This window comes from Sorghum bicolor, chromosome 3, assembly GCF_000003195.3.
Source record: "Sorghum bicolor cultivar BTx623 chromosome 3, Sorghum_bicolor_NCBIv3, whole genome shotgun sequence".
Lineage (NCBI taxonomy): Eukaryota > Viridiplantae > Streptophyta > Magnoliopsida > Poales > Poaceae > Sorghum > Sorghum bicolor.
This window is the reverse complement of record NC_012872.2, coordinates 64,417,304-64,436,419: the sequence shown is the minus strand read 5'-3', so window position 1 is coordinate 64,436,419 and position 19,116 is coordinate 64,417,304. Positions and strand designations below refer to the sequence as shown.

The 19,116-nt window shown below is 41.6% G+C and overlaps 2 protein-coding genes across 6 annotated transcripts; one reads left to right on the top strand and one right to left on the bottom strand.

The window, feature by feature from the left end:
* LOC8054708 (helicase-like transcription factor CHR28) lies at positions 3,199-14,949 on the top strand. 5 transcript variants are annotated; one of them, XM_021457638.1, is made up of 13 exons: positions 3,199-3,592; positions 6,222-6,291; positions 6,398-6,544; positions 6,651-6,836; positions 6,944-7,854; positions 8,582-8,653; positions 8,737-8,814; positions 8,890-9,772; positions 10,802-10,932; positions 11,313-11,534; positions 12,728-13,288; positions 13,373-13,582; positions 14,441-14,828. In XM_021457638.1, exons 1-13 carry the CDS (start codon positions 3,410-3,412, stop codon positions 14,543-14,545), a joined length of 3,759 nt encoding a protein of 1,252 aa, XP_021313313.1. In that variant the 5' UTR covers positions 3,199-3,409; the 3' UTR covers positions 14,546-14,828. The 5 variants fall into 5 exon arrangements, with proteins under 5 accessions (XP_021313313.1, XP_021313311.1, XP_021313312.1 ...); XM_021457636.1 differs by having other exon boundaries at positions 3,200-3,592; positions 6,651-6,860; positions 14,441-14,949; XM_021457637.1 differs by having other exon boundaries at positions 3,200-3,592; positions 6,416-6,544; positions 6,651-6,860.
* On the bottom strand, positions 16,328-18,805 carry LOC8054707 (L-type lectin-domain containing receptor kinase IX.1). The gene has a single exon (XM_002456398.2). It carries the CDS (start codon positions 18,551-18,553, stop codon positions 16,511-16,513), a length of 2,043 nt encoding a protein of 680 aa, XP_002456443.1. The 5' UTR covers positions 18,554-18,805; the 3' UTR covers positions 16,328-16,510.

Here is a 19,116-nt window from a genome sequence, read left to right as displayed (position 1 = left end):
TTTTTTTACATTGGAAAATAGTATCCGGTTTTTATCCTTATCGAAGAGGGTATTTTTTTTAAAAAAAACAGCCATAAAATTTTCACAAAACAAATTTAAGACCTAATTATTCTAAAAAATAAATAAAGGTCATCCGAAGGATGCAAAGAGGCACACTACGCTGGAGGCTGGACTGGTGCATTGCATTATATATCTTCAATCTCAGTTCATCTATTGATATCCCTAAAATATCATCAATTGGTTCTAATTTAGAGTTTATTTGGAGTTTTTTTGTTTCTATGTTTTTCATGTGAAATCGAATTGATTCCTCTAAAATGCATTCTAAACGTATTGACCTTATCTTCAAATATATTTTGATAGTAGACATTTTTTATCTATTATAACTTAGTATTTGGCCATATAAAAAACATCTACGTTACTTGTCATGGCCTAGAAATTACCCCATAGTTAGAAGGAATAAAATCAAAAGGCCCATGGGCATGTCCATAAATTATCCACCATTGTTACAAAAGTGCACCCTTTTACATATTCCACAGTTACCTATGCCACCATCATTAAAAAAACATGAAGACGGTAATGAAAATAAGCCTTTAAATCACCAAATTTTATCATAACTGAAACAAAACTAAAATAATCCTTTAAATATATGCCTACGTGGCTATGTTACTCATCACATTGCTACCGTAAAAAACAATAAAGTTTATCTATAAAATAACTCAAAGTAAACATACTTGATGTGTCCCACCACGTAGATCAAAGAGATATGTATGTTCGATTACTAAGCTATATTTCTACGCTTTAGCAATGAATAAAACAATTATGTAGTTAATGATGGTAATAAATTTTGTACATTGCAACTTTACATAAGTTCATACATTTTGAAAGACACTAGAACATATCTAGTATAAACTAATGTGGACAATTAAATGTATACTAGTGGATGATGAGTCTCACTGACATGAATATTATAATTATGTGTACTAGTGGACTTTAATTACAAGTGATAGTGTACATAAAAAATATAGATAGATAGGTAGATAGATATGTAATTTAATTTTAAGCTATCCATTTTTTGTAAAAAGATGTTGCATTGATAGTAGGCATGAGCAAATTTGGTCCGACATAATTGGCATGTGCTAGAAGCCTGTTTCATTAGTGGACACGGTCGGTGGAGGTTTGGTTGCTGAAACCTTGCGGCCGAAAACGTGGAACAGGTCATGTTGCTTGGTTCGGGAACGTCCTTATTCCGATTCAAGAACATTTTTGTTTGTACATTATAAAATGACACTTTAAGTGTCCTAACATATTTTTTATTTTGGTATTTTAGTTAATTAGGGTTGTCATCAATTACTAAAATGTGGGAGATAAAAAGTGCATCTAGGTCCTAAGTGATTTTTTGATTGATCTACAACATGATTAAAGGACTAATGTACTTCATGAAAATAATTCATCTATAATACTATATAAGTAAGGAGTGATGTCGTAAGCATCACACCAAGTCATAAAATAAAAACCCTAACAGTCTTCGGAACTCAGAGGGCCCAGAAAAGTTGAATCATATCTAGATCAATCCTGATAAGTCTATCTCAATTCTACATTGATAAAAGGCATCTAGGCAATCAACCGATGCATAGGTAAAATCTTCTACATTTATACAACGTTTTCATTAAAGATGGCAACGGATACAAACCCGCTGGGTTTTGCTATCCCAAACCCATGCCCATTAATATAAAACGTGCCCACTAAAAAACCATGACCCGTCACGGGTTTGATTTTGTGCCCAAACCCATACCCATTGGGTCATAGGTATTTAGCGGGTTGCCCGTGCCTATCACAACATGTCATAAGATGGTCATCCAGTTAAGTAAGCAAGTCTACTCTATAGTGCACCAAAATACTTAAAGTTGAATCAATTGGCAATGTGGGATTCATGTTATGTGTTATTGCACCTCCACACTAGAAATTTGCGAGTTGTGACACAAACACTCACCTCTAGCATGCACTGGGCCATGACTTGCTAATGCTCGGTGCCAACATCTGTCATATCTTTAAGTCCAGATGAACTGAGTGCATGCACTAAGACACGCTAGCTAGCTGCAGCTTTCACTTAAGAAGCTTCTACTAAAAAAGTATGGAGCATGCATGTTTTCTATTTCGTTTATTTTTCTTGTATTTTGTACTTTATGTACTAATTATATGTGTGATGATAGGTGAACCGGGTTTAAAAAACCCATGGGTTTGCGGGTTTGGGTCCCATAAACCCGCTGGGTCTAGCTTTTGCCCCATTAACAAACCCACGGGTAGAGAAGTTGACCCATATCCTTACCCTAATAGAGCAAAAACCCATCGGGTTTCGGGTCTCGGGTACCCATTGCCATCTTTAGTTTTCATCAACACCAGAGGCATACATTCGAACAAATAGCTTTGGCATGCTACTTATCTTAGCATTCTCCATTTATACATATGAGATATATAAGATTACATTGTTATTTATATGCTATTACGTTGTGATTTATATGCTATATACTATCTTTATAAATAAAGATACTAACATGCTGGGGCATAAGCAAAGAAGAATTTTGAAATAATAATAACTGTAATTCGACCGTCCGAGCTCACGAGGGCTCAAGTATAGGCCTTGTTTAGTTCGAGATTTTTTTTGTCAACTACTGTAGCACTTTCGTTTATATTTGATAATTATTGTTCAACTATATACTAACTAGGCTTCAAAAATCCATCTATTAAATTATAAACAAACTGTGTAATATATATATATTTAATACTTAATGCATGCCGCGTTTTAGTTAGGCGGGAAGTTAATTGAAAGGCCTGTGAGCCTAGATTAAAAAGAAGAAGTATAATGCTGTCATTTAGTAAAACCATATTTTCCAGGGACTCACCTGGAAAAGACCGTTCGCTCCACTCCACGGGTAACGTGTGGCACACGCGCCCGTCCCACGACGACTCGGAACATGGCCTCGTCCAGTCGTCCGCCCGGACCACACCACCGGCCGCCCGGCCACAAACGAGCCAACCGTCCTGGCTGCACCGCCTCGTGAGCACATGGCGATCACCTCCGGGCACCAGTCCACCACCCACCCCATATCACCCCGGTGCGCCTCCGAACGATTCCGATTCCGGCTCGGCCATTCCGAGCGCCAGCCCACGCCGACCCGTTCCTTTTAAAATCCCTATCTCGAAGCGAATTTTTTCTCCTTCGACCACTTCGGTTTCGTTCGACGGCCGACGCGGATGCCATCTTCTTTTTAGCCCCCTTCCCCGTCGCCACCACCACAGCCGCCCGCCCGCGCTGATTGGAAAAAAAAAGGAAAAGGGGTTTCGCTCTTCCGGAGAAGGCAAGGCGTTTGCCCGCCGCCGTGAATCGTATGGTCGAATCGCGCGGCGGGTGATGGCGGAGGAACCGGCGGTCGGTTACGATGGCTTCGAGGCCGCCGGCGATGCTGGCGCCGGTGGCGCGGAGGACAACCTGTCGATGCCCCTCGGCGACTTCATGGCGTTCCTCGAGACTGAGCCCGCGCCACCAGAGGAGGGCGGGGAGGAGGAGGAGGAGCAGGAGCAGCTGCAGCCTGGGGTGAGTTGCCTCTCGCCGTGCCCTAATTCGCTTTGCGTCGGATTTCGCGATGTCGGATCGGATTTGCTGGGATGGTGGGGCGGCGTTTAGGCTAGGGTTTTGGGCTGCGCGGGGACCGAATACGTCCAGTTTGTAGTTGATTTTTTGCGCTCGGCCTTGCGATTTTGGATGATTTGGGCCTTACAGTTTAGTGATTCTGTCGTGTTGAGGTGTAGATGAACCGCACGGCCTGTTGTGATCGAGGCATCGAGCTAAGTGATTAGTGTGACCTTTTTAATTTAGCGTCTGTTTTGTTTTTGTTTTTGTTTTTGTTTTTGTTTTTGTCTTTGCTGTTCATCACTTGTTGGATTTTCCTTGTTGTGCTATTAAATGCTTTTCTCGAAACTATATCTATATGAAAGCACTGTTGTTCGGGAAATGGACACCATGTGAGCGTGGTTGCTCGTCAATTATTGGACAGTGCCGTTTTTTCTGAACACGGACGAGGTTCCTGTGGTTCCCTCTGTTAACAGATTTGGAGGGCCGATGGCTGGTGGCACTGTCAGCTATTGGCAATGTCTGCCAGTGAATGTTTCAGGGCTAGAGATTGTTGCTGTAGCAGGACCAGCTTGCAGCTAAATTGATGTTGAGGTGAACCTGCAATGGTGGGTTCTTGGGCAAAGTGCTATTCATGGTCAACAGTGGTGCCGTTGTGCTGTGTGCTGTTTGGCGAGGGATCATGGATACGTGAATGTGATGGTAATTGGTTTTGGGTACTGGGTGGTGATATTGCAGTCCTGGTGTTGGATGTATGCAACGAAAGGTTTGGTTTGTGATAGAGGCAGCGTATTGTTCTAAGTTCTAACTAGCATATGCTGCATCTGGCAACCTGCAACATTTTTGCAGCACACAGCCTTGAAATCAGATTTACAAGCGGTATAGATATATGTTAACAAATGAATATTCATTTGTAGTGTAAATTATAAATAAAATCACACTAAGTCGAGGCAAGTTGATGTTGAAACTTTCAGTGTCAATCTAAAATTTTAAAATTGAAGTGGTATAGTAATTAAAAAAATGAATATATGAATATTTGAATGTGCAATGTGAATTGTAAAAATTATACACATAAACCAGTTGAGTTTGAAATACATCATTATAGTGTTTCCCATTAGGGTATGTGAACTTCCAGTTCCAAGAGATGTAAGGAACCTTCTCGAGAAAGCTGCATAACTGAAAACCTTTCCTTTTGGTAGAAATTAATACCTCTGTAATAGTGGTCCAAAACCACACTACATTGGCCTGACTGGATTCTTCAATGTTGAAATTTGACTGCTATGCTGGTATCAGACCTTGAGAGTGGCCACTATCAAGGTAATGAGGTATGCTATCAAGAAGAAAATATGTACCTTATTGGTGAGCAAGTGCCTTCATTTGCTGCCTCATGGTGGCCAAAAGTGCAAGGGTTACAAAGAGGTGGGGAAAAGAGAAAAAGAGAGGAGGGGTAGTTAGATGCATCTGCCTTCACTTTTCCACAGTCCAGACTTTTGCATAAGTGGGAGGAGGAAAAGTTTAATTTTGTTGCAGCTACCTGTCTAACCTAGTAGTATTAGTTATAAAGGTTGACAATAATAATTGTTTTTCATTGTTCAGTGGTGTTTTAGGATAGTAATTAGTTACTCACAGCCTGTTTTGCTTGAAAGGTAGGCCTTGTTTAGTTCCCTACGCTATTTTTTGGTTACTGTAGCACTTTCATTTGTATTTGGCAATTATTGTCCAACCATGGACTAACTAGATTTAAAAGATTCGTCTCACAAGTTACAGGTAAACTGCGCAATTAGTTATTTTTTATCTATATTTAATGCTCCATGCATGTACCATAAGATTCGATGTGATGGAGCATCTTGAAAAGTTTTTGGTTTTTGGGTGGAACTAAACAAGGCCGTAGATGAATCAAACTGGTTTGATCTGGTGTTATTGTTATTGTTGAACATTAAATGCTTTGTGCAAGTGCTGTGACAATGCAAATCTGTCCATTGCTTGTAGGTTTGTGGCAGCTAATGCTATTGATTAATCTTTGTTTTTTCTTTATCGATTGATCCTCAATTTTCATATTTCTATGGAAAATTGATAGAAGCCTCTAGCATTAATTGCTTATGTTTGTTTGGCAATATCAAGTCTTTGGATGCCTGATTCACTTGAGATGGTGATGTTTGTTATTGTTGGACCAATGCCCTTATTTTTTGTACTAGGAGTGGAACAGAAAGGAATTTAAGAGTTGACATTTTTATTTTCCAGTTTTTTCTTGCATATCTTGCATTATGTATTGCTTTGTTTGTTTGATCCTAATTGGTCATTTTTGGGGGTGTAAGCAACCAGTGAACCGTATCCAGGGTATCCCTCCAGCCCACCACATAACGGCCTGTTTGATTCAGAGCTTCCAGGCAGCTCTGTTGCCAGGCAAGGATGTCATCACCAGGCGCCCAAAATCAGACGCCTGGGGACACCCACAGTGCCTGTCAAAGCTGCCTGGGAGCAAAGCAAACAGGTCCTAAATGTTGTGAGAAAAATAGCATATAGAATATTTTATTTTGTGTTTCGAGTCTTGTATAACCTTAGGCTGTCGTATTTCTTATGTTGCTGAATACAGGTCAATCAAGGTTGTTTCGAGATGCCTGCCAACACTGATGGTTCTGAAGATTTACTCCAAAGCCATGAAGGTATAATGATCTGGCCATTTTAGCATATGATTTTGCAGGATGCACAGATTTTCTTCCCCATAATTTTTGATTTGTTGCTAATCTTGTCACTTTGTGAGATGAACAGAAATGTTTGAGAATGCAGATCTTTGGTCAAACTACTCCCATGTGGACACTTCAGAGTGCCATATGGAGCTCAGCGGAGGAGAACAAATGATTGATCACACAGAGGCTAGCCCTTATGAATTTTTTAGCAACGGTGAGAAATACAAAGGTGGCTGTAGATGAAACTGAATTGCTGTTAACTTTTTCATTGCTCACTGAATAGCAAATATATATGTACAATTTACAAAAAAAAAAATTTGGTTACCGCCTTGCAGATCTGCAGAACCAATCAAGAACTTCCAACTTGGACAATGAACATTTTCCAAGGGATGCATCAAACCATGCTAATGTTGAAGAAGTTGCTGGACCTCCATATGAAGATCTCTCAAATGGTTTGTACCTTCGACAGCAAACTCTATACTCTGGCCAAACACAATTCCAAGTGGAGAACAACACAGAAGGCATGGAGACACAAATGAACACTTGTATGCTGTTTTCCTCTTCAAAAATATATTTTATATATCAGTTCCGAAAAGGAACAATTAATTATTTAATATACCTGGTGCAGATTTCTCAGGTGGTATATCCACAGAGCACTCAGATTTGATGCTTGGTAGTACTGGTCAGGATGGTGACCATTTCACTTCGATGGGCATGTTTTCTCTTACCCATAAAACAGATGTTCCTGATATTTCTTGCACCGAGTTCAACATGGGCGAGGGAACTGAAAGCATTCGCAATGGCAACAGTAGTTGCCTTACTATGCAGGAAGCAGAATGTGGAGGATATCCTCATCCAGATTGTATATCTGTTGATATGGTTGATGAAAGATCACTGCATGATTTGCCCCATGGGTTTTCACAAAACAATGAGCAATATGAGATGGAGCAGTTCCCACAGAGTATATGTGAAAGCGGTTCTATGCAGATGGGCTCTCCGGACCAATATTGTGATGATACATCTTTATCAGATTTTTACATGGATGTATCCTCCCCAGAGTCAATATCCTGTGAGCAGAACCAGTCTGAAGATATTTGTTTCAAGAGCGAGTCTAGCACTGACTCTTCTCCAATACCCTCTAGCAGAAATTCCACCACAGAGGATGCTGATAAATACTTAGGTCAAACATCAAAACAATTGCTGGACTCCAAAATTGTTCCTTTCAGCAACCAGCACACATTTAAGAACATGGGATATCAGAAACCTCTGGCATTGCATAAACAATATGCATATAGAAGTGACAACTCTTCTATTCACAATTCATCAAGAGGTTGCTTCAATAGAGATGGGGACGGGGCTTCTGATTTATGTGTGCTCGAGGGTAATAGGAATCCTGCTCCTGATCACCGATTGCCTTACCAGGGAAAGTTCCATCATAATTTTCAGCAACACATGTATAGCAATTCCATGATTCCTGCATTTGGTGGTATGAGATACAAGCCACATGATGAAAGAATCACTCTGCGCCTCGCATTGCAGGTCATATAGCCCTCTAGACTGTTGCTTGCTTATTTTTCCCAGCTTAATACTTTGTTTAGCGTTCTCATACTAATCAGGCTGCAGCTAAGTTTAGCCCTTTTACTGCACATGACATATAATGAATAACCATTAGTAAAACATTCTTTGAAAGAATGAAATGCTAAACCTTGGTTGAATACATCATTTTGTTTTTGATGATGATTGACCTTTTCATGCATTGTGTTTTGTGCTATAGTTTAGGTTACTAGATGTAGGAAAAGTGATGTCTTGATTTTTTAAATCATTATTATTTTTCACTGTACTAACTCAACTCGCTACTAGAGTTACTTGGCTCTGTCTAAGTCTTACCTTTTCAAGCTGTAGTAGTGCTCACTGCTCTGATAGCTTGATCTGTCAAACTGTCATAAATCAACAAGCTGCGTTGATGTTTCATGAGCTCACAAATTGCAACCAGACTTTTTGGTTCGTTGACATCTCAAAACCTGGTAATACTAGGTTTTTTTTTTAAAGTAGGGCTTCCGTCTTCAATCATTTTAGTAATTGGCATATAGACACTTATTTTTCTATTTTGAGTCACAGGTGCTAATATCTCCAATCCAATCCTTTTGTGTTTTCCATATTCTTATATACTAAAAAACATTAGCTCAGAAAAATTAACAGCATTGGATTTTAGTGCTATCTTTCTTTTTGCTTCTTCAGCACACTTGACATAATTGGTGATTGGCAGGATATTTCACAGCCAAAATCTGAGGCTAACCCACCTGATGGGGTTTTAGCAGTTCCTTTATTGAGGCATCAGGTTCGCCTTGCAGCTCATGTTGTGTAATTTTATGATGAAAATAGTATTACCAATCCTTGGGTAACTGTTTTTACTTTGGACAGAAAATTGCCTTGTCATGGATGGTGCAAAAGGAGACAAGTAGCTCACATTGCTCTGGTGGAATTCTTGCAGATGATCAGGTATACTAGTTAATACCTTCAATGTTGCCAAGAAAAATGGTCAATTGTGTCTTAAGGTCATTCGGTACTTTTCAGGGCCTGGGTAAAACTGTATCAGCCATATCACTAATTCTTACTGAACGCTCACCAGTTCCACAGTCATCTACTATTAAAAATGAGCCATGTGAAGCTGTAACTCTAGATGACGACGATGAGGATGACTCTGTTGAACCTCATCCAAAAAAGCTGATGCAGACATGTAGCTCTAAAGTGACAACTAACACAGTGAAGCAAGAAAATCCTTTTGTAGCGATTAAGACAAGGCCAGCTGCTGGTACTTTGGTTGTTTGCCCAACAAGTGTTTTGCGACAGTGGGCAGGAGAACTGAAGAACAAAGTTACAAGTAAAGCTAATTTGTCTTTTCTGATCTATCATGGTAGCAATCGCACCAAGGATCCTAATGAACTCACCAAATATGATGTTGTGCTTACTACATATTCCATAGTAAGCATGGAGGTACCAAAACAATCAAATCCTGATAGTGATGATGAAGAGAAAGGGAAGCCTGACCGATATGGTGCACCTGTGTCCTCTTCAGGCAGCAAAAAGAGAAAGGCCCCTTCTAAGAAAACAAAATGTAAAAGTGCTGCAGAGAGTTGCTTGCCTGAAAAACCTCTTGCGAAAGTTGCTTGGTTTAGGGTTATTCTTGATGAAGCACAAAGTATTAAGAATTACCGAACTCAGGTTGCCAGGGCTTGCTGGGGTTTGAGAGCCAAAAGAAGATGGTGTTTGTCTGGGACGCCTATACAGAATGCTGTTGAGGATCTCTATAGCTATTTCAGGTTTCTCAGATACGATCCCTATGCTGTATATAAGCAGTTTTGCACTATGATAAAGATTCCAATCAGTAGGAACCCAACTAATGGTTACAAGAAGCTTCAAGTTGTTTTGAAGACGGTAATGCTACGCCGGACTAAAGGTCAGTCAATAGGTTATCATTGCCCTACTGATCTTGCTTATTCATATGTGACACCTTAGTTGTAGGTTGTTTTTTTACAAATAATTTATGGAACCGTGTCATGATTTCAGTAGTTAGTTGAGCTTAACCAATATAATTTGAATAGATGTTAAGCAGAATAACAATTATGGGGTAAACATTCGCTCTATTGTTCAGATCTCATCATGTTAATTTTAGTGAGAAGCATCTAATATTCTCCTCACTGTGTGTTTGTATTGACAGCAAGGTTCTGTTGTTTACCAAAGTAAAATATCCTGTATTTTACTAACTCACTTTCAAAATAAACAGATTAGAGAAACTAGTAAACTGTGATGGAATGTTAAACTATTATTGAAACTTATTATTTTTGATCAACTGGTTTTGTAGGATTTTTTTTTCCAGAAAACATTAGCATATAGCTTCACATATTACTTGTGTTGATTTTCAGCTAAAAATTCTTGTTTTAAATTAACACCTGTGTCATAGATATAAAGTTGCAAGGGCCTAATGTGACAACTTTGTATTGCTATGGGGCTTAATTGAGGAAAATTGAATACAGTGATTCAAATAAACTAGATTAAATTTGATGGGCTTGACGCATAAATGTAGAGTTTATAGTTTACATAATTAAAATTATACAACTTTGTTTCACAATATGGTATAGGTTGTGGGCTTATAGTGCAGTTTTTCTTATCCTGTGAAAACTCTGAAATTTTCCTGATTGTGAGTACTCATATATCTAGCTTGGTTGTCGACTGTGTGCATAAATGGTCATTGTGGTAGTGCTCTTCCACTGCACAAAAAATATTCTCCATTGCCGAATTGTTATTATCTTTGCAGTTGGTATTGAATGTTATATTTGTTATCTTTTGTATTATTCCGTTCGTTAAATATGTGACATTTAGGACAAACTAATTTTGAACTGATTAGCTTGTCTATTTTAAAACGGGAGTGTATGATTTGTTCATCTCTTAAGTTTTGATTTGTCATTTATGATTTATCATCTTGTAGCAACCATGCTTGATGGGAAACCAATCATATCCTTACCGCCCAAGACTGTTTCACTTAAGACAGTGGACTTCACTGGCGAAGAGCGTGCTTTTTACAACACTTTAGAAGTTGAATCACGAGAACAGTTCAAGGTCAGTTCACGGTATTTGATTAATAGCCTTGTTTCTTATATTCTTCTGTTTTGTCACTCAGCTTGATTTTTGGATATTGTATTTAGATATAGGGACTTTTTACATGGGGCAAGATAAATCAATTAGGAAATGTTTGCAGATGTCAGAACCCTACAAAGTTGAATAAGTTTTACATGGCCGCGATGTGTGGTAGGTAGATCGACATTATGTTGCTGGATTACAAGTTAACTTTAGAGGACTATGATGCATATGGCGTGTAACATGATTGATTGCTCATCCAGTTGTCTTTTTAGGTCACTCTAAAGTTGATATATTGATGCAAGCTTACCTGTTTCATTTGCAACTATTAGAAGGCTATGCTCACTTCAACTGCTTTGCAGGAATATGCAGCTGCTGGTACTGTAAAGCAAAATTATGTCAACATTCTATTGATGCTTTTACGGCTAAGACAGGCATGCGATCACCCTCACCTAGTTAGAGGCTATAACTCCTCTTCTAGTTGGATGTCTTCGTTGGAGATGGCAAAGAAACTTCCCATGGAACGACAGCATGAATTACTTAATTGCTTGCAATCTTGTTCTGCGTTATGTGCTCTCTGCAATGTAAGTGATTTCCTCTCTTTTTTTTTTTCAATTTTCACGTCATTGTGTGTGGTTTTTCTATGTACCTCGCTTATGTATTATATCTGAGTATTTGGTATCATGGTCTGGACTGATGTTCTTTGTTTGAGTACCTGTTGCGACCAAGCTTGCATAATTAAGTTTGTTGGCAGATAGACCCTGAGCTATCATTACCACGTGAGCATAAAATTCCAGAAAGTCTAGCTTGTGTCATATAACCAACAATTATTAATGCTTGTACTCAGCACTGGATGATGGTTTTTCTGTAGTTGACCGCTTTCCAACCTGCGTGCTGATGACAGGGCCTCTGGCCTGTGTTGGAAGAACTTCAGTAGCTGTAGTTGGGTTGGTTTTTGCTGGCAAACTTATTTGTTTTGCTATCTTGATTGAGGTTTTGGTAGGGCCAGTGCAGACTGATCCCTTAGTTATCAGACTATCACAGGCGTGGGGAAGTTAGTGGTGGGAGGTTCTTTCTCTGCACTAGCGAGCTTTGTAATTTCATTGCTGAGGTAATGAAATTCAGCCTCATCATGGTGGAGAAACAATTATTAATGTTCTGTTGTGCTGGTTGTTTGGATGTGTGATATTTATTGCAGTTAATGGTCAACTTCTTAGTATTAAGTTTGTGTTCTGCCAATGCAGACTCGAGTTTTTTAATTGCCAACTAGCTTGAACTGAATCGGAGAAATTAAGGGCTTGTTTGGCACAGCTCAACTTCACTAGTGAAGCTGTTTTTTAGAAAATAGCTTCATGAGTGACTTTCTAGATGAAGCTGAGCTGTTTTGGAAAAAGTGTTTGACAAAATAGCTTCACCAACTACTTCATACATAGTTGAGAGAGAGAAATGAGAGAGAAGCTGCAATAAGCTACTTTTTTCCAGCTTCATCCAACTTATGTCTTTGTGAGAGGAGGGGAAAAACAGCTTCACCCATGAAGCTGTTTTGGAAATAAGTGTTTGGCAAAAAATCAGCTCACAACAGCTCATGAAGCTGTTGTGAGCTGTACCAAACAGGCCCTAAATCTCAGCAAAGTTCATACTTTTTTACTGGTTTAAGTTTTCTTGATACCAGCTTGATAGTCGATACAGGGTGCCTGGGCCCTGGTCATATCCCAATTGTAGTGGATATTCTGGCTGTGGAAACACTTCTGGTTCTTAACATATGTGAATTATGCAGGATGCGCCAGAAGATCCTGTTGTCACTATATGTGGTCATGTTTTTTGCAACCAGTGCATACTGGAGCAACTCACTGGTGACGATAGCGTATGCCCAGTGTCTAATTGCAGAGTCCGACTAAATACAACCTCACTATTCTCCAGAGGCACCCTTGAATGCTCTCTGAGTAGATTGACCTGTGATTTCAAGTCTGATGATGATACCTGTATGGAAATGATACATGCTGAAAAGCGCCCTGGGATAGATTCATCCTACGCTTCTTCAAAAGTGAGAGCTGCACTAGATATTCTTCTCTCGTTGCCCAGAATAGATCCCACCCAAATGACTGATAGCAAATGTTCAATCGGGCTTGAATCTGAGAAGTTTGATGGAAGGGGTACTTCAGAACAAATTGACACCAAGTTGACAGAGAAGGCCATTGTTTTCTCTCAGTGGACTAGAATGCTAGACTTGCTTGAAGTCCATTTGAAAGCTTCTCATGTGACATATCGAAGGCTTGATGGAACAATGTCTGTTGCCGCACGGGATAAAGCCGTGAAAGACTTCAATACGGTTCCAGAGGTTTGCATTCTACAACTTCTGGCATATGAAATACATAATATTTTCAGGTATATGAGTTATGGTTTTGACTTGCACTATTGGCAGGTTACTGTTATGATTATGTCACTCAAAGCTGCAAGTCTCGGCTTGAACATGGTTGCTGCTTGCCATGTACTTATGCTAGATCTTTGGTGGAACCCGACCACTGAGGACCAAGCCGTTGATAGAGCACACCGTATTGGCCAAACACGACCTGTCACAGTATCACGATTAACTATAAAAGACACCGTGGAAGATCGGATTCTGGCTCTCCAGGTAAGTTTGAAGTTTCTTGGCTGAGTTATGTGCATTTATATTCATGAGCAGGCATTAAGCTCCAGTTTGGATTCTGGCAAGAATCCTATCCAAAACCTTCCTGGAGGTCAATATTGATAGAGCAGTGTGAAAATTATAATAAAATCTCTTAGTACTACTCTCTCCGTCCCAAGAAGGATGCAATTCTAGAACAGTGATATGCTAAAGTATGTCAAGTTTGACCAAATTTATATAAAAAATACTAATATTTATCATACTAAATAGGTATCATTAGAATCGCGATGAAACATATTTTCCTAATTTTGGTTTCATACTACACCCTTGCACTCTTTTTGGGATGGGGGTAGTAAGTTCATACCATTATTCTGTATAACTTCTTCTCTGGTGATTTTAGATAGCATTATCGTACTAAATAGGTACCATTAGAATCGCGATGAAACATATTTTCCTAATTTTGATGTCATACTACACCTTGCACTCTTTTTGGGATGGAGGTAGTAAGTTCATACCATTATTCTGAATAACTTTTTCTCTGGTGATTTTAGATAGCAAGGAGTTTTTTTTTCATTGACATGAACTGGAAACTATGATTCAGAATATGCTTCACCTAAATAATAAAACATAGCTTCTTCACCTAAATAATAAAACATAGCTTGCATTTCTTGTCTCGAATACCACTTCCTGGAGTTTTATTGTCTTAAATCTAACATTTGCAAAATTTACATTGGCAAAATCTTTACCTTGTTTATTTTTGGTCATACAAAATATAAACTATTGTTTTGTTGTTCATTTGGGTGGTAGTGTTAACTTTGTAATCTACAGTATCTTGATGCTTACCTAAGCTGTACAATGTCTCAGGAGAAAAAGCGGGAGATGGTTGCTTCTGCGTTTGGGGAAGACAAATCTGGTTCCCGACAGACTCGATTGACTGTTGAAGACCTGAACTATCTGTTTATGGTGTAGAATCGCTCCTGAGAGTCTAACAGTTTTGCTCATTGGGTGGTGTTAGACAGTGGTAGACAAAAAGGATCTAAAAAAAATGCTTTCATTTAGGGATTATTAGTTCTTGTAGCTTGTACAGTTGCAGAGATTTAGGGGTTATTAGTGACATGTCTTCCAATTCTTTTTGCACTGAAAGCAGCAAGATGAACTAGGTGAATTCTTCAGATAGCTGCTATAGTGCCTGTTGACTTAATATCATGAAGATAACGACAGTCAAAGCTAACATGATAAAAGTGTGTACATATTTTTTTTTTGTCGGCACGTCTGACATGTGGGTCGCAGCATCTGCCAACGCGATAAACCATCGAACATATTGATCTCGGTTTGTCATATTGACTTGTTATATTATGGATTACTTGTTCTCAGTGGTCGTTACGTGTTCTCATTGGTCGCGTGTTCTTTTATCTTAATTCTTCAGTTTGAGGCGGCAATATCTGAATCGCTCCGGCAGCAATAATGGTTTGTATGTTCCATAACCATAACACCATGAAACAACTCCAGCAGCTATATGCACTAATGCTATGGTGGTTTCTGTATTCCACACAATAAAACAACTCCAGCAAGGCAGCAATAGATCAGAGATCGAGGGTTTTTCCTAGAGACTAATATCTTCATTTCTTTCTTAAGACGCAGCCTGAAATTAGTCTCCTAAATTATATTTTGTCAATTATTTTTTTGTTTCAGTTTAAACTTTTTATGCTTGTAAATTTATGATAATTATAGGGGATACCATGTTTGTATTATAACAGTTAGGAAATGTTAGTTAAATTAACCTTTAAAAGTTTGAATCTTGATACGTATGTGTCTTATAAATGTTAGTTAAGGTCTTGTTTAGCTCCCAAAATTTTTTAGATTGGAGTATTGTAGCACTTTCGTTTTTATTTGACAAACATTATCTAATCATAAAATAACTAGTTCAAAAGATTCATTTCATAATTTATAGGCAAACTATACAATTAGTTTTTGTTTTTATATATATTTAATGCCTCATGTATATGCCGCAACTTTTAATGTGATAGAGAATCTTAAAAAAATTTTGGTTTTTGGAGTGAACTAAATAAGGCCTAAATCTAGCATGCCTCTATTTTGGTAGGAGAGGGCTCCCAGGTCCCAGCTCATCTACGAAAAATAGGTCCAGATTCAAGTCCACGAAATCCTAGAAGGTTCTTTTCTCACATTCTTTTTGTATTAGACTCCGTACCTATTTGACCGAACATATAAATTCAAACAAAAATGATAATAGTTTATACAATTGATAAATATTCAAATAGATAATGTGAATTTAAACGATTTGTTCACATTTCATCAACTAGTGTAAAAGTAAACTTTGCCATGGTTAAACCCCATAGGATTTCAACAATTTTCCTTGAAAGTTTCTGTATTTTACAACTGCATTTCTGTAAAATTCTGATAATAATAATAATTCTCCCTATTTATGTCCCAAAAGAGCCCTAGTAAGTATATCAGCAGCATTTCTAACCTTAGCACCTGAGGTCTTGTTTACTTCCTTCCAAAAACCAAAAAATTTTCAAAATTCTTCGTCACATCGAATCTTTAGACATATGCGTAGAGCATTAAATATAGACGAAAACAAAAAATAATTGCACAGTTTGCCTGTAATTTGTGACATAAATCTTGTAAGCCTAGTTAATCTACGATTAGACAATATTTACGAAATACAAACGAAAGTGCTACAGTTACTCGAAATTTTTTCGGGCAGCAACTAAACAAGGCCTGAATCTCGTAACACAATCAAAACTGCATGTGATGGGAAACTTGTAACACAGGAGAGCTTGTTTTTGCCACCGTTACCTATGAATCAACAATCAACACATTTCGATCACCACGCAGCACAACAATCACGTTTTCCTGTTGGGGGTCAGTAATGTTGTTTTGGTTTCAGCTCCAGAAAACTCCACCATGGCCTCATGGCTGCAGCAGCCTATCCCTGACTGATGAAACGATACCTGAGGACCCATGATCACTAACACCTGGATCCTCGGTGGTGCTCGAGGTTCCCGCAACAGAGATCGAAGCAACCATATCAGGCAAGGGAAAATACGTCGGCACCGGCATCTTCGGCGGCAGCACTGGCAATGGCGCCTCGAGTTTAAGCACGTTCAGGGCCTGCCTGATGCTTGGCCTATGCGCATAGTCAGGGTGAGCACACCACAAACCCACAATCATCAGGCGCTCCATCTGCTTCTCATCGAATCGCCCCTTCAGCCTCCAGTCTGCTGCTTCCAGCAGGGCGTTCTTGCCATACAGCTCCCACACCCACGGCACCAGTCTCGCCTTGCTTGGCTCCTCGTTGAGCTCCGCCGGCCGTCGGCCGCACGCGATCTCCAGAGCCACGACGCCGAAGCTGTATACGTCCGACTCCCGGCTCGCCTTACCTGTCATCACGCACTCCGGCGCCAGGTAGCCCAGTGTGCCGGCCAGGACAGTGGTGTACGGCAGGCTGCCGTGTTCCACGAGCTTGGCGAGGCCAAAGTCCCCGAGCTTCGCGCTGAAGGTGGCGTCCAGCATGACATTGCTCGGCTTGATATCCCGGTGGACGATGCACTGCAGACACTCCTCGTGGAGGTAGAGCATCGCCGACGCGAGGCCCAGCGCAATGTCGTACCGCATCGGCCAGGCGAGGAGCACGCCCTTGCCGTAGAGGTGGTGGTCGACGCTGCCGTTGGGCATGAGCTCGTACACGAGCAGGAAGTCGCCCCGGTGCTCGTGGCACCAACCGACGAGGCGGACGAGGTGCCGGTGGCGCAGTTGGCTGATGATGCGCACCTCGGCGGCGTACTGCTTGCGCCCCTGCGTCGAGCCCTTGGACACCCTCTTGATGGCAACCTCCAAGCCCAGCTCCTTGAGGAACCCCCGGTACACGGCGCCGAACCCGCCTTGCCCGAGCTTCCGGTCCTCGGCGAAATTCTTCGTGGCCGCTGCCAATTCGGCGTACCTGAACCTTCTCGGCCCGCTCTGCACAACGAACTCGTCTGCGAGCTCGTCGTACTCGCCTCCCATGACGTCGTCGACCTCGATGTCACCGTCGTCGAATTGTCCGGCCTTCCTCCATTGCCTGACGAACCAGACGATGCCCGCGGCGACGAGTACGAGGAGCAAAGCGCACAGTCCTAGCACCACCCACAGGACCACCGTCTCCTCCCTGGGGTCGACGGTGGAGGTGAACTCCCAGTAGAGCACCTGGTGCAGCTCCGCGGCCTCGCCCGTGGCGGCGGAGAAGCCTACGGCGACGGAGTCCGGCAGGTGGTCCCTCAGATCGACGGCGTACCAGAGAAGGACGTCACCCGTGGCGTTGGGGCGCGCGGAGCCGTAGGAGAGCGCGACGGTGAGGTTCTTGGCGCCGCCGTCGTACTCGACGCGCGCGTGAGCCGTGCGGCCGTCCTTCATGCTGGTAGGCCAGTCGGCGGTGGCGGCGGAGACGATTCCCCCGAGATCGACGCCGACGTGGTCGCCGCTGGGGTCCCAATCGTTCTTGTAGGTATCGAACTCGACGGCGACGAGCGTGCCGGCGCGGGCCGAGGAGGAATTGAAGAGGCCGAGGAGTCCCCCCGCGGAGGATTCGGGGAGGGCGGAGGGGAACGGGGAGAGGAAGAAGGCGAGCCCGTCGCCCGAGGCGGAGGCCGGGTCGGGGGCGGCGATGGAGAAGGCGAAGGCGGTGACGAAGGAGGCCGGGCGGCGGGAGACGGGGTCGGCGAGCGGGACGGCGCGGGAGTAGAAGGCGCGGCCGGTGCTGCTGGTGATGGGGCCGAGGCGCTCGTCGCGGGTGAGGCGGATCGCCTTGTTGTAGAAGGCGTCCCCCTGGAAGGCAATCCCCGGCGGCGGCGTGTCCGAGGGCGAGGTGAAGTTGTACGTGAAGGAAAATGGCGCCGCGGGTTGCAGCAGCAGCAGCAGGAGGATGAGGATCGGCAGGGCGGCGGCGACAGCGGTGCCGCCGGCGGAGATCCCCATAGAGAAGGGGCGCGCGAGCGGGGCCAGTTCAGCCGCGGAAGATGAGCATGAGCAAATGGGGACTGTTCATGGGGGGTGTTGACCACCAATGAGGTGTCCAGGTGGGATTTCTTTCGTCGAAAAAAAAAAGCTCGGAATGGGATTGGTGTATTGTTTCACTGTGTGCCATTTCTCTCTGGACGTGATGTTCCACCGCGAGACGAACTGTAAGGCCACATTTGACATTTGGAACGCGTTTTAATTTTTTTAAGGAAATAACTGTCTAGCAAAAACATTCCTGTATTGCTAATTTCGATATCGTCTCTTTGGAATTTGGATTGGTTATTTGTGTTAGTTTTCTCTGCGCGTCAGTACTCGATAGTGTTTCACACCCAGCTAAAAACAGATGATCTAACTTGTGGAGATAAGACCAAAGTCAGCATGAAATGTTCGGTGATTTTCTTTCTTTTTTTTTGGAAGAAATAAAATATCCAGCAAACTCATAGTATTTTTGTGTTCTATAGTTGATCCAATGAAAAGGCGTCTATGTTGCCTGCTAAGACGGTCTCCAACAAGGAGAACCC